The 15000-nt window shown below is 33.2% G+C and overlaps 1 protein-coding gene across 3 annotated transcripts in view; it reads left to right on the top strand.

Moving 5' to 3' along the window:
• LOC115209272 (neuronal acetylcholine receptor subunit alpha-10) overlaps positions 1-15000 on the top strand; it is a 1238615-nt gene that overhangs the window by 482832 nt on the left and 740783 nt on the right. For all 3 annotated transcript variants that reach the window (XM_036500962.1, XM_029777579.2, XM_036500961.1), the window contains one exon: positions 3002-3095. In XM_036500962.1, coding sequence (XP_036356855.1) covers positions 3020-3095 — 76 coding nt within the window. In that variant the 5' untranslated portion in view covers positions 3002-3019. The remainder of the gene's footprint in view (positions 1-3001; positions 3096-15000) is intronic.

The raw sequence follows: 15000 nt of genomic DNA, 5'->3' as shown, positions 1-15000 counted from the left end.
AAACTACTGTTAATGAAAAATACGGTGGCTCATTTTTTTAAAAAATGCGTGGAAATATACGTGTGAAAATGTGTTGACACACGGACAGAGATTAAAATACTAACGTCGTAATAGTATTGAAGTGATCTTCAATAAGTTTAAGTTCAGAAATGATATTATTTGTGCATACATCTTCCGATGACCATCGCGTACTCATTTTTTCTCAATCAATTTTCTCTTTTTAAGTCGACAAAATTCATGTCGGCATTGCCTATATTTCATCAAGAGTATTGAACGAAAGTCTATGGATTCTTTTCATTAAATCAGTGAAAATTAGTTTCTCTATTTTATAGATATTTCTTCAATTAAACATCGAAAGATAAGCACTACTACGTATGGCCTTTTAAGTCTGAAATAACGGTTGTTTTGCCAAAAAAAAAAAAATGAATAGAATAACCGTGGATAAACAGCTACATGGCAACCGTTTTAAACTTATATGCAGCTACTACTAAAATGTATTGCCTCAGTTTCATTTCTGCTGAAACAGCTCTACTTTGAAGCATAAACCGCTAAACAGAGTACTCAATTGCGGCTTCCAAAGAGCAAAGATAAATCAATCTAATTTAGTGTGTAAAAATGTATAGTAGCATATTTCTTTATCTATAAATATAATATATGGGTATGTCGTGTCTCTTGAATATTCAAATATATCAGGTGACATTTGGTTTTTTAAAGAACATGTATCTTCGTGGTTTTTGTCGCTGTTTACAATTTTGTTCTAATTGTTTTCAAATTTCGTATATGGATTACCTTTTGTATACTAATTATGTAAATGGAATTCATTTCCCCTATAAATCCATAATTAAAAAAGCTATTAGCCTTTAAAAAATTTTAATTTGGGTATTCTAGCCAATCAGAAGCGAGTATTTTACACATGTGTTTCCATAGTAGCCAAAAGCGAGTGTTTTATACTCTGTTTCCATAGTAACCAAAGATGCTGCGCATGCAGACAAGGGGTTCCCTGGTTGACTGTTGTCTTTGTGAATTTATGTGGAGAATGTGATATGTTTTCAATGTTGTTTATTTGACAGCCATTACACGAGACAAAATTGACTGTGTGCCATTGTCTACAACCCACTACGATATTACTGCAAATAAGGGCAATGTGATGCCTTTAGCCGGTCAAGGACCATACCATTCTTAGGAAAGTGGCATTCCATCATATGTTGCTACGGATTGTCATTGAGAAAAATGAAAAAAATAGGGCATGTAGGAGAGGGAAATGGCAGGTCAAAAATCTGAAGAGCTTATTCGGGATTATAGAAATTTCACAGAAAATGGTTTTGCAGTGGATGCCAGTGATTTGAAATTAGGGAAAAGTGAAGTACAAAGCAAACTTATTTTTATAGGTGCAGTGTGTAAAGTTTCAACGAATATAGCGAGGGTAGATTTATGATTAATCTTGGCGATACTAATGATTTAGCAAGTAACAACATGTTAGATTGAGAATCTGTAAACTACTCAGAAGCAAGTTATTTGCTTTCGAATTGGAATTCAATTGTGCTGGTAAGGTGGTGAGTCATACCTAGGTGCATGCTCTCGGTCAGTTGTTTAGCGGCTTTGAATAGGTGAATTCATATTTTTTCTTGTGAAATAGCATAACACGGACTTCATAGTCGCTTTGATATACGATAAAATATTTCAAAGATAAATATTTGCTGTAAATTACGTTACATTTCATTGATTAGATTTTGGATAATTATATCGGTACAGAAACGATGATGGATATGTCTATGAAGCTAAGATCTAAAGTATTTGAATTATCAGTATGACAGTCACTGATGGGGTTAGGTGAGGGTAGTAATTGCTGCTGAGAGATATTACTCGTGAATGATTAGGCTTATACACAAACCGTCATGGTGTTGGAAAAGTACGAGAACCAAGAGATATTATGTACATTGAAGTCAGCAAGTATGATATCTTCATAGATAGGTGAGGTGATAGAGATAACCTCGTAACACGGAGATACATGACCGAACAGCAGCCGCTACTGGCCAGATGACTCGCAGAGCGGTAGATAATAAATAAAACCAGCGAGATAGAGAACAGATCTGATTCAGATTTACTGGAAGTCTTTGTTGTTAATATGTGAGAACAGTGAGTGACAGGGAGAGAAGATTTTATCTATGTACAGACACGAATATATTTTAGAATGAAGCCTGAAATAGAAAGTGTAGACTAAACAAGAAAGATACATTAGAGACGGAGGACAATGTATTTGTTTCATAGTAGAATAATATTTGTGATTTGCATATTTGATAGAAGTTGTGAGGGGAGTCCAGATTGAAGAAGGAATTATCAATCATTATTTGCACTCAGTTTGAGATAAGTAATTCATGTTTACTGGCGTAAGATCAAATAGCAATCTATTACAACTCAAACTGTGCGGTGACGAAAATGCCAAGTTTTGTTTGCGCAAAGTTTGAAGTTTAACATCTAACAAACATTCAGCATTTAAAAATTATTTCAACGTTGTATAAAATATATTTTCGTTAACTCTGCATTACAATTTACCTATTTTATATTAAAACCGAGGATGCAAAATATTCAGTTAGCAATTACGATGCTTCTTCTTTTACGTATAACGTTTGTGCATATTGGGATATTATATAATATCAATTGATATCCTAACTGATATTAGATTATCAGTTGATCTCACCTACAAGAGAGGTCATTCAAAGTTTCTGCAATCCATTGATGTATGCACATGCTTTACAGAAGAATCAAACAAACAAATACTTTCTTTGATATTTATTAAACTGAAATCTACTATGACTTCAAATGGTGGCGCCGCTTGCGATTATAAAGAGAACTAACATATTTCACATATATAAATCATGTAGTGATTCAATAATGCAAAATAATTCATCCTCGATTTGCTGTCATCGTCGTTGTGGTTGTCGTTGTTGCCTTTGAAGTGGTGGCTCTTGTTGTTATCGTTATTTATTTTATATATTTTCAGATTTGAACAGTCGAAGCCATGAAAATCCAATTTTGGATCATACCGTTTGGATTGTACTCTTTTACTGTCTGCTTTGGCGAAAGAAATAGATATGGTAAGTTGTATACAGAAACTGAACTTATCTAACGTTTTATATGCCAACGAAAATTAATGTTGTCTACATGGTAATTACTCTATAGCAGACACTGTAGTTTTCTGTAGCAGGGGCAGATTTAGAAAATCTGTTTTTTCTCTGTTTTTTTCTTGTTTTCGGCTTATACACAGGTGCAGCGACAACGCCTCTGAACATTTTCATTGAATTCCTCTGTATTTAGTAGGTGGAAGTACCCTTAAGCAGGATACATGGCTCGGATGCTTGCAAATATGCAGAGAGGTTAAGTGTGAGACTAAATGATATAGATATACATTGAAATAGAGGTAGTGATAGATAGAATGATAGGGAACGTAAAATAGTGGACGCAGAAAACTGGTTTCAAGTTTTGGTACGAGGCCAGCAGTTCTTGAGAGGAGCCAAGTCGATTACATCGACCCCAGTGCTCAACTGGCACTTGTATTATCGACACCGAAAGGGTGAAAGACAAAGGCTACATCGCCGGAATTTGAACTCGGAACGTAAAGATGGACGAAATGCAGCTAAGCATTATACCCGGCGTACTAACAATTCTGCCATCCCGCCGCCTTACGTGAACGCAGAATATTAGTAACAGATAGGTAGATAGAAGGCACTTACAATAGGATATAGGGAAGTTGAAATTTGGTGCATTAAATAGATACTATAACAGAGGTAATCTCAGAGATATCGAGTCGGTGATATAATCTATAAAACCTAAAATCTATAATAAAATTCAGTTTTCTGCCGCCGTACACATTCATGAGTTAAAAGTTAAAACTTCAAATGAAATTTTCGTATTCATTTTCAGTTAGAAGGTAAAAAGAAATACTTTAAATGAAGAATTGGTATCAACATATATAGCGTGGGAAAAGAGAGTGTGTCGAAATGTACGAAGTAAGAAGTGATCGAATCCTTACGTAGCCGAAATGTTTAGAATAAAATTGAATAAATTTTTTATGAAATATTAATAAGTTATCACTGTAGTATCAAGTTTTGAAAAAACTTGGGATACATGAAAAAACGAAAATGTTTAGTACTACGAACCCCTATCACATTCATACAGATCACACAAATGATATCTACTGCAATATTTTTATATGACAAATCAGATCAACAAAATCAGAACCAAGACACATTCCCAAGAAAATTGTATAATCTGTGTAATCCTTAAGGTTAAGAAACAACATGGATTAATAGTTCGTAAGTTAGAGAGTGGTTCTAAGTGATGTACAGGATAAAAATATGACTAGGTTAATAAAACTTAAGATTAACAGTTATTATGATACTATCACATGAGGTTCCATTAATTTGCTGTAAATGTCTTTCTTTTTTTATTTTCTAACTTTACAGATACATAAATGGATATATTCACATACTCACACACTCTTGCACATACACATACACACACACACACACACAACGCAATCAAAAACAAATGCATACTCACGCACACAGACACACTCACACACAGAGACATACTCACACACATAGACACACGCGAGCACGCACAATATATATGTACACACATATACATAGAAATAGAGATAGAGAGAAAGGAGAAGACTGTTAGCTGCTGAACAAGTGTAATATTCCCGTGGCGTGCATATTGCTAGTATTCTTACTGTTGCTGAAGACGAGACAGAATTGATTAAACTGATAGCAGAGAATTTCGGGTCTCTAGATGTCTGCAAGTTATTTGATATGAAACCGCTTGTTGAAACTAAAACACTTACAGTGCGGAGGATACGCATATTAGGCATTCACAGAGCCATTAAAAAAAAATCCCACAAAGACTACAGCGGAATAGCGTTAATGACGAAGCCACTGTCCGTGTAACGAATATTTTGACACCAAATAATTCATGTTTACGTGAACTTAACATTCTTTGTATGCCTCTCTCAATGATTAATGTGTGTCCTCCACATATATGTGACTAACTAATAGTAGTTGCTAAAAAAGAATTCAGTGCCTACGGCCGTAATGAATTAGTTCCTGCACACCCTTTTATATTTTTGCTTATTTGTTTCTATATAGTTGTAATTATTCACACACTTGTCTATGCAGTTACCTGCTTTTGTTACTCGTTAATGTGTATCACTCATACATGTGTGTGTATTCATCCAATACAGCTAAAAAAAATAGACATAATTGAATGTTTACCGGCTGATGTCAGTCGATGTTATTGCCGCTCCATTTTCTTACTTGCCGTATAAATCATGGGTAAATCACTTTTTTACCCCGCCCATATATAATACTCAATTGCGAGATTGCCATACAATAACTAGCAATTGACTACGAATAACTGGGTACACTACAAGCAGTATATTGGATAGTTACTATCCCTTAATTGGTTTATCAACCTCTTACTCACACAGATATATATCCATACATATATATATATATGTATATATATATATATATATATATATATATATATATATATATATATATATATATATATGTTATATACAGAGCATTACTATACATAAATGCCACACGCTAGGAGGGACTCTTAAAGTCAAAGCTACCGAAATAATGAGTCCCTTCTAGCGTGTGGCTTTTATCAACCATATATTAGTATTCGTTTGCTACATTCATGTGCATCATCATTTATACGGAGTCAACAATCCAAAGGTACTAAAATAATCTGAAAGTGTGTTATCTGATAAGTGAGGTGCATACACAGTAACACGTTTTCTCGTCTTTCCTCCCTTATTCTCACTCTCACCTCTCTCTCTTTTACACTCGTTTATATTTTCGTATATCATCTTTCGTATTCCATTTTCATTATTTATTATATTTGTTTCTTTCCAGAAGTTAGATATAAATCAAACTGCATCATCTTCCCCGATCCTACTCTAATTCCTATTTCCGATAATGCCTAATTATATCTAATACAATTTCTATGACAAACCACATCCTTTTTGACCCCATTATCTTCTTACGACAAGAGCAATGGAAATAAAGAGATACTTTATATTAGAAATTTATCTGCTGTCAAATTCCATTATGACTAAGTGATGTTACAAGATTAATCACTTGGTATTTTTATTCGTTTTATTCTTCTCTCATTCTCTTTCTTTCTACCTTTATTTCATTCTTTATTTATTTATTTATTCTGGGGTACTTTCCAAACGAAACCTTTTCTCTTTTGGCTCAAAAATATTTCGAACAACACACCGCACTGTCCAATTCGTTTTTGTGTTTCTTCTAGGAGTATCCTTCCTAGAAAAAAGAACAGCAAAAGTCAACAAGGGTGTCAGTGTATTAATGACTGAGCAAGGTCGTTAATCTAATAAATGGAAGTGAAGAGAATAACTGTGCTTTTTATCAAAGTGCATATATATATATGGTGGTGCTATTAAGTTAGACATGGCCTGGGCCAATAATGGCCGAAACCTATCAAAGTATCAAAGTATCAAAGTATATATATATATATACACATATATATATATGTATGTATGTATATATATATATATACACATATATATATGTATGTATGTATATATATATATATACATATATATATATATATATTATATATATATATATATTATATATATATATAATATATATATATATTATATATATATATATATATTCAGAAAGCGTAGAAATATAATGTTCATAAAAATAAACAGTTGCACTTTATATTAATTATTCTTTTCTCTATTGGGTGTTTTAGTTGTTTATCGTTTAACTTTTGTTGCTTTTGGGACTTTACAATATCGTGTTAGTTGCAGAAGTCTCAATACATATTTACATACTTAATGTAAAGCAAAACCAAGGACACATACGTGTGTGCTTTATACTGAAACATAAATTATTACTTAAATGCATACATCTATAAACACACACACTCGTACGTACGTATGAATGTATGTATGTGTGTATAAACTAGTTATAAAAAATAAATTTTGTGATGACGTAATTCAAAATATATACTACTATACGTGTTCCGTTTGGTGTACCATTGAACTCAGGCTTGAAGTGACAAAATTAGGTGTTTAGGCTATCTTTCAAAGATGGCTAAAATTGGTTCATCTTTGAGCGGGTAGTTATAAATTAGAAAGCGAGAATGAATAAGCTAAATATATGATACCATTTAATTTATAATTTGAAGAGTAAGTATATAAAGACACTTATTTTGCCGTCGGATATATATATATATATATAAAGATTATTCATATTCAAGGATATCAGTAGTTACCAGTGCGTCGAAAAATTGAGGAGTATCTAAAGTAAAAGTAGTTGGTATTCCCGTGATCGAAGATTACAGTAATCCTTAGAATAAGATAATATCAGTTAGCAGTTGTGTACATAGGTGAAGTATCAACGATGTACACACACATATGCCCATACAAACACACACACATACATACATACATACATACATACATACATACATACATACATACATACATACATACATACATACATACATACATACATACATACATACATACATACATACATACATACATACATACATAGGTACATACATGCAAACATACATGCAGAAACATATGCCTAGACATATACAAATTAAATTGTCTAAACTGATAAAATAGTATTGCGTGTTTATTCTCTATACACATAGACATAAACTTACATGCATATATTCATACTTATATTTATGTATGATTGTGTGTGTCTGTATGGGCAAAGTTTGCTAAATGTACATGCAATGGTATCGTAAATATTTGAGATGCTGAGCTATGTCTGTAAGCCCTTTGTAAGAATGTGAATATTTGTGAGATATATTTTCAGTGTGTGGCATTAAAGTTTATAAGAAACCACCGCCAGGAAATCTAAAGGTTATTTCATAATTGTGATATTTAGACTTTTCTGACAATTCCACATTGAATTATATAAATATATATAATATGAAACTAAAAACCACAAATCGTGAAATTACAGCTATCCAGGGTTTCCTGGTCGAAATTATTTATTCCACTATATATTAAGTTGAAACCAAAACCGCTTTTACAGTTGTCTTTTGAATAGTTGACTTTTAAACATAAGACATTTGTAAAGAAGACAAAAATGAAATACACAAGGGAGATATCCAACGTTAAAATAGTTTGATGCCAAGCAGGCATAAACCAGATGTTAATGGTTTACTAAGTGTCCTGTAGTCTACTTTAAAATTACGACAACATTTATTTCTTGAAATGTGGAATGAAATCTCGTTCCTCAAACTTGTGTATTATCTGGAGTTTCTATAATTATATGTAACAAATTTTCTGTATCAACGTATGACCACAAACATATATATATAAATTTATAAATAAGGATAATATCGATATTTACATATCGATTTTATCACGTGGCCAGCCTGTGAATAAATACCATACAAAGGTAATAATTATTTAAAACTATAAATAAGGTTATCTGAGAGATAAGTGTATCTCTCAGATACCCTTATATATATATAATATATATATATATATATAATATATATATATATATATATATATATTGGTTTGTTTGTTCCTAAACAACACTTATTTTAGTACTGTTGACACCGCCGGATTGAATGGTAAAACCCAGGTGTCTAAACCATAATGATATCCGTGGGACAGCTGATGAAGGATTGATGTACGTTGGATTGTTGGTATGGTTGTTTTTGTATATGTGGAATGGTATTATAACACATCCTTTTGATATATATATATATATATATACATATATATATATATATATGGGTGTGTGTGTGTGTATTCCTTTAGATGCACTAAGAATAGTTTATATTTATAGCTCTATAGAATAGCGTTCTCTGTACAAATTACTTATTTTGAAGGTTTTCTATTTTCAGTCTCATATCTCAATGAAATTAAATACTGATCTCATCTCTAAGAGAGTCAAAGAAAGTAAACAACCTACACATTGTTTGTATGAAATATACACTACCCTTCGAAATACCTGGCTTCCTGCTAATGCAATTTTTAGCTATGCATAAATTATCAATAATATTCACCCAAACTATGGCGGCGAGCTGGCAAAATCGCTAACATGGTGCATGGAATGCGTAGCGCTATTTCGCCTGTCGCAATGTCCTGAGTTCGAATTCCACCGAGGTCGACTTTGCCTTTCACCCCTTTCGAAGTCGAAAAAATAAATACCGGGGTAGATGTCATCGACTAGTCCCCTCTCTCAAAATTTCAGGCCTTGTTCCTTTAGTTAGAAAGGATTATTGTTATTATAACAATTCCTTCCTTATTAATATGACGATCAGGGAAGCATAAACAACTATGTTGAATTTTCTGGACGGCAATTTTTAAACCAATAAGAATTAACATATAAATTGAATTGCGCGTGAAATAACAAGAGGGAAAAACAACACCAGCTGGTATTACATTGATTGTTTTTCTTCTTGCAGTAACAGCAACAATGCATTCGTACAAATACGTGTGTATTCATCATGTACTTATTTGTTTTATTTAACTTTAGAAAAAATGAAGCATGTGCTTGACAATTCGGAAGCGTATAGTATTTAATTTATGCGTGAATTTTGTTCCACCCAACAGATTTTTCCAGAGTATATTCTACAATGATTTTCTTCTAAGTTTCCAATTCCATTTCAAGGAGCAGTTTCTATTTGCCTGCTTCAGGTATACAGAACCTAGTTTGTATTTCAAAATAACGATACTCAGTACTTTGTGTATATAAATCAAAGTTCAATTATTATTAAGGTAAATGTTTGTGAAACCCTTTGGGCAATGCAATTGAATAGTTTGGCAAAATATGTACAGTGGAGGTAAAAAACAGAAAACAACGAATAAGTTATTGTATGAGCTTATGTAGGTTATTTAACGATCCCATATAATATTATACAATTTGATCGCAATTTGACAATAGAAGAGCGAAAATATGGAAAGTCTTTCGAGAAATACGTTGCTACCAGCTGGTTATTCTAGTGTGTTGTGAGAAAAAACATTGATGGCAACTGAAAATTACCTCTGTTAGAATAACATACTATTTACTCAAGTCGAATTGTATTAATAACGTTAATGACATAGTAAGGGCGAAATCAAAAATACAACTCCGAATTCGGCAGGTTATTTCGTCAACAGTAAATATAATTCAAGCTTCAGCGCTTTATTCATTGGTCCTTTTGGAGAATGCTACTACCAATGTAGTCTTTGAGTATTGAAGGAGTGGTAGACAAATGATAATGATAAATGACTTCAGATACTTTTACACAGTCTCAACTTGTTTAACACCACGCCAAAGTCATGCATGATATCATTGGCTGAAATGACTATTTTCCTGTCCTATTAATCGCAATTAGAAGGAAAGCAACACATTTCAGTAATATATATGTTTCTTATTGTTTGGATTAGGAGACAACATTTTTGATCAGTTTGAAAACCACTGCTCGATTTTATGTAGCTGTCAATCTTTAGCGCATAATTGGGATAGATATTTCTTCAATAGTGTACGCTACATTATGTTATCTCACACTTTGCTATATGTGACACATGCAAAATGACTTCTGCGATATTTTCCGGTGTTATTATTTGGAATTGCCTAACCATAGAATATTTGTTTTTACAAAATAAGGGGCTGATTTGCAGTGTTCTTGTAACGTCGGCTAAAATGTCTCTTGTGATGTATTCCGACTGTCTGTCTTCTGATTTCAAATTTAGCTATGTGCATCCTTAACCCTTACCATTCTTCTTTTAGTGGTTAAAACGTTATAAGCAATCCGGGGAGTGGAAATGTGGAATTCTAAGTGCACATTAAACTCTGGTTCAGTTCTTTGAATACATTTAGCGCAGCACATATTTTGGTAAGCATTCGGCACAGTTGCAGTTATGCCTTCAACTAGTCCTGAATTCTTTGTAGCGGATACTTGTCACTGTTTTTTCTTCTTGGATAAAGGAAAAACAGTATCTTCACAGAATTCTTCTTTGATCTCTTATGCATGTGTTAGACGATTCATTGTGGAGGAGGATCCACAAGGATGAAATAGGCATGGAATCTTCACAATAATTACCAAGAACCAGATTTGTTACTCACTGTTTAATACTACTTTAAATTTTTATTCAAGTATATATTTAACTCTTACTTTTGTCATCATTGTCGAGAAGTATCATTAATAAGACTGCAATTTCTGCTGAATGGAGTTATAATGCTAAAGAATTGTATGATCTTTATTTCCTTTATGTTCGACACTAACATTCGCTAATAGCTCGATTTCGAGCAGTCTGGACTTGAATCACTTATGTGAATAATTTTCAGTAAATATAGCACAGCTAGATTATTTACCCTAGAGAAAATATATAAAATTGATACTACAAATCTACAAAGTATGCAATGTGTTGCTAGTCTAATCATTAAAAATCATGCAGTTGATTAAACCAAAGTTGACTACATTATTATGAGTACAAATTATTATCGATTCGTCTTAAGACAATTATCTAATCGGTTGATTAGACGTAAATGAATTTAATGATTCATTCGACCATATCATATTGCTGGTATGTTATATCGACTGGTAAGATGGGTAGAATAACATTCCTCAGAACTGAACACCAGTCGATAACAAGGTTTCCCCTTTACAGCTGAAATGTTTAGAATCCAAACTTTGAGCTTCCGAACATGATTGCAAAACCCCCTTGATGATACACATATTTCGTAGATGAAGAAACATGTAAAATGAGATCAGAAAATGTAATCAATTTGATCTTTTTATTCTTCAGTTTTGGCCAAATCAAACAGTCACTTAGACTGACATTATTCGTTTCGTATATAGTTTGAGAGGAAAAAACATATAAAGGGATAAGTTGAGATATTCTTTCAACGAAAATTTATATTACTTAAGCATCGATTATTTTTCTTGATATTGTGCAAGAGAAATCTATCGTAACCTGAGGTTCACAATATATTGTGAGAGGAATCTATAAGACGGCCAATGAGTGGACAACAATCGTGTAAAGTGTGCATGATGAATTTTGTTGTAGTGTTCTTTCCTATTTATCTTACTGGCTGTAAGTGATACATGGATTTACTGAATATTTAAATCGAGAAAGTTACGGGAAAATTTCGAAAAAAGCAACTGCTCGATAACATAGGTAGCAGAAAGAAATATAGACTGTTTGATATCAACGATTAAAATTCTTGTAGGTCTTACCCTTGCATGACAGCCGTGCAGTGACTGAAAGCTCACAGGTAAATTAAAAATAAAACTCTTTCCGTGCATTTCGCAGCCAGTGTTCTCCAGTTATGGCTGAATTATTAAGAAATGTTTGGTACACTGACGTAAAAAACTATAAAATCCTAGAGAGTATACACGACACAAAGGAAATGAACGTGTTTCAATATACACAGCTTAGTGTTTCTCTATGAGTATGTGCATGTTCGTGCGTGCCTAGTGTGAGTATGTGAGTGTGTGTGTGCCTGTGTGCGTGCGTGTTTACGAGAGCGCCCGTGTAATATACCTATGAGTATACGAAAGATCGTGTAGAATAAAAATGTTAGTAATATAGAGACACACACGTACGCACACACACTCACACATATATTGGGTTGGCAACTAAGTTCCCGCTGTTTTTTTTTTAAGTTAAATAAAAAAAACAACTAATTAAACAATAATGTATTCACCCTTGTTGTTTACAGCTTCTTCCTAAAGTTCAACAAGATTTTCAATACGTTGTTGGTAGAAATCCTGCGATTTCAACTCGAAAAATTGATCCAACCAAGATCTCACTTCTGCATCAGTATTGAACGAAACTCAGCGCATAACATTTGAAAGTGATCGAAAGAGGTGGAAATCCGTTGGTGAAAAATCAGGAGAGTACGGCGGATGTGGCGGCACTTCCCAGTGTTGCGTTTGACTGGCTCCCTTTGTCATATTGGTGAAATGAGGGCGGGTGTTGTCATGCACCAGAAGAACTTCATGATGTCGATTAGGTCTTTTCTCTTGAATAGCCATGTTGAGTCGTTCCATCTGTTGAACATAGAGTTCCGCATTGACCGTTTGGTTCCGTTCAAACAATTCGTAATGGATAAAACATTCCCAATCTAACCATACGCACAAAATCGTTTTACGCGGATGAAGATCTTGTTTCACCCTTTCTATACACAGCACAAATGTCGCAAGCAGCTTTTGCAGCCTTAGAAACTTGATTAAAAACAAAAAGATGGAGACGGCGGAAATGTTCGTTTTTCTTAACTTGACATTTCATTTTATTATTTGAAAATGAAAAACGAAAAAAATTATTAAAATTAACTAGAAAAAAAATAGATTCCCAAATTTTAAAAACCCACGGGAACTTAGTTGCCAACCCAATATATGTGTATATATATATATATATATATTATATAAAATCCGTTATGTCTGTGTGTGTGAGTCTTCTAGGATCTCGGTCATCCTCCATCCAATTGCGCTCAAATTTGATATATAGATACCGTGTATAAGTCTTGAAAAAATTACAAAAATCGATTCCAGGCGAGAATGCGATCGATAAAGACGTGAGAACGTGCATTTGTACGCGCAAGTACATCAGTCGAAATCCGTCTTTTGCTGGTGTCTCAAATTTAGGTTAAATCAGTAAAACAGAAATATTTGCATACGATTATCGTTACTTTTAATGCTGGCATTCTAATTAATGCTATTCATTGCTATAGTTATATTCTAATTAGAACAAACCTTACTATATTTGTATAATTACACAAACCTAACAGTTTTGTCCAAACTATTTACAAACTTGTAATAAAAATACGTTCAAAAATGTAATTTAATTGTGTCTAACAATGAGTTAATGAACAAATATTAATTTCAAACATTTGCTTTTTACTAACAGATTAAGAGATACGATGTTGTTTCAACGATGCTATGTTATTATTTCATATACAGCAAGGGAGGAAGAAGAAAACTCTGTAAAATAATATGTAAATTTTAAAAAAATACTAGTGTTATTGCTTTTGTCGATTGAATCCTGTTGAATGAAGGAAGCAGAGCGACGCTGGGTAACAGTTTAGAAATATGCGTGAGAGCAAATTCCTGATAATTAGTCAGACTACAATGGCAGTCAAAGTGGCAATAGCACAATCCGACGTATCGTACTCCTTTTCTTATCTCCTCGAGTTTCATACATGTTCCGTAGCAGTTCGATGAGTAGCATTTTATAATTCTATTAGTTTCATACTGTGGCAAAAGCATATATGTGTTCCTCCGTTTATGTACGCTTGTATATGAATGTGCGTGTGTCTTTGTGTATAATTGTGTGTATGTGTGTGTGTGGGGGGGAGGGGTATGAATTCGTGGTCAGGGTGTGGGAATCACGAGCACAAAATTGTATTTTCGAATTCATACCGGTGATACGTTAGGCTCTTTAGCAAAATATATCTTTTTTGTATTTGCTCTAGCAAACACAGCTGTAAATGGGTAACCCTGTGATCAAGACTGATGAAGACTGGAGAGTATAACAGCCAAAACGTTGTGTTAACAATAAAAAAGATGAGGACAAATATCCGTCAATTGTAAATAATGTAAATAATGTAAGCAATGTTTTGTCAAAAAATGAAAACCCACTAAGTCAACTGCTTAAAATTAATCTCAATTTATCTGCAAGCCCCTGTATATATATATACTGTAAACATACGCATAGGTGATGATGATGATGATGATGATGATGATGTTGATGATGATGAGGCGGAAGAGGAGATGAGGAAGGAGGGAAAGAGGAGGAGGAAAGGAGGGAAAATAGGAGGTGTAGGAGAACCATGATGATCATGATCATATGAATTTGTGCAATCATGGTTGACATTCTCATTAGACCGTTTTCGATATTATTCTAGTGATATCGTTGCGTTGGACATTGCCAGTATCGTTTACTTCATAAAAACTTTTATCATTATTCCCTTCGTTTGTAAATCA

The sequence above is a fragment of the Octopus sinensis genome, linkage group LG3 (genome assembly GCF_006345805.1).
Source record: "Octopus sinensis linkage group LG3, ASM634580v1, whole genome shotgun sequence".
NCBI lineage: Eukaryota > Metazoa > Mollusca > Cephalopoda > Octopoda > Octopodidae > Octopus > Octopus sinensis.
The sequence above is the reverse complement of the archived record's forward strand: the minus strand, read 5'-3'. Positions and strand labels throughout refer to the sequence as shown.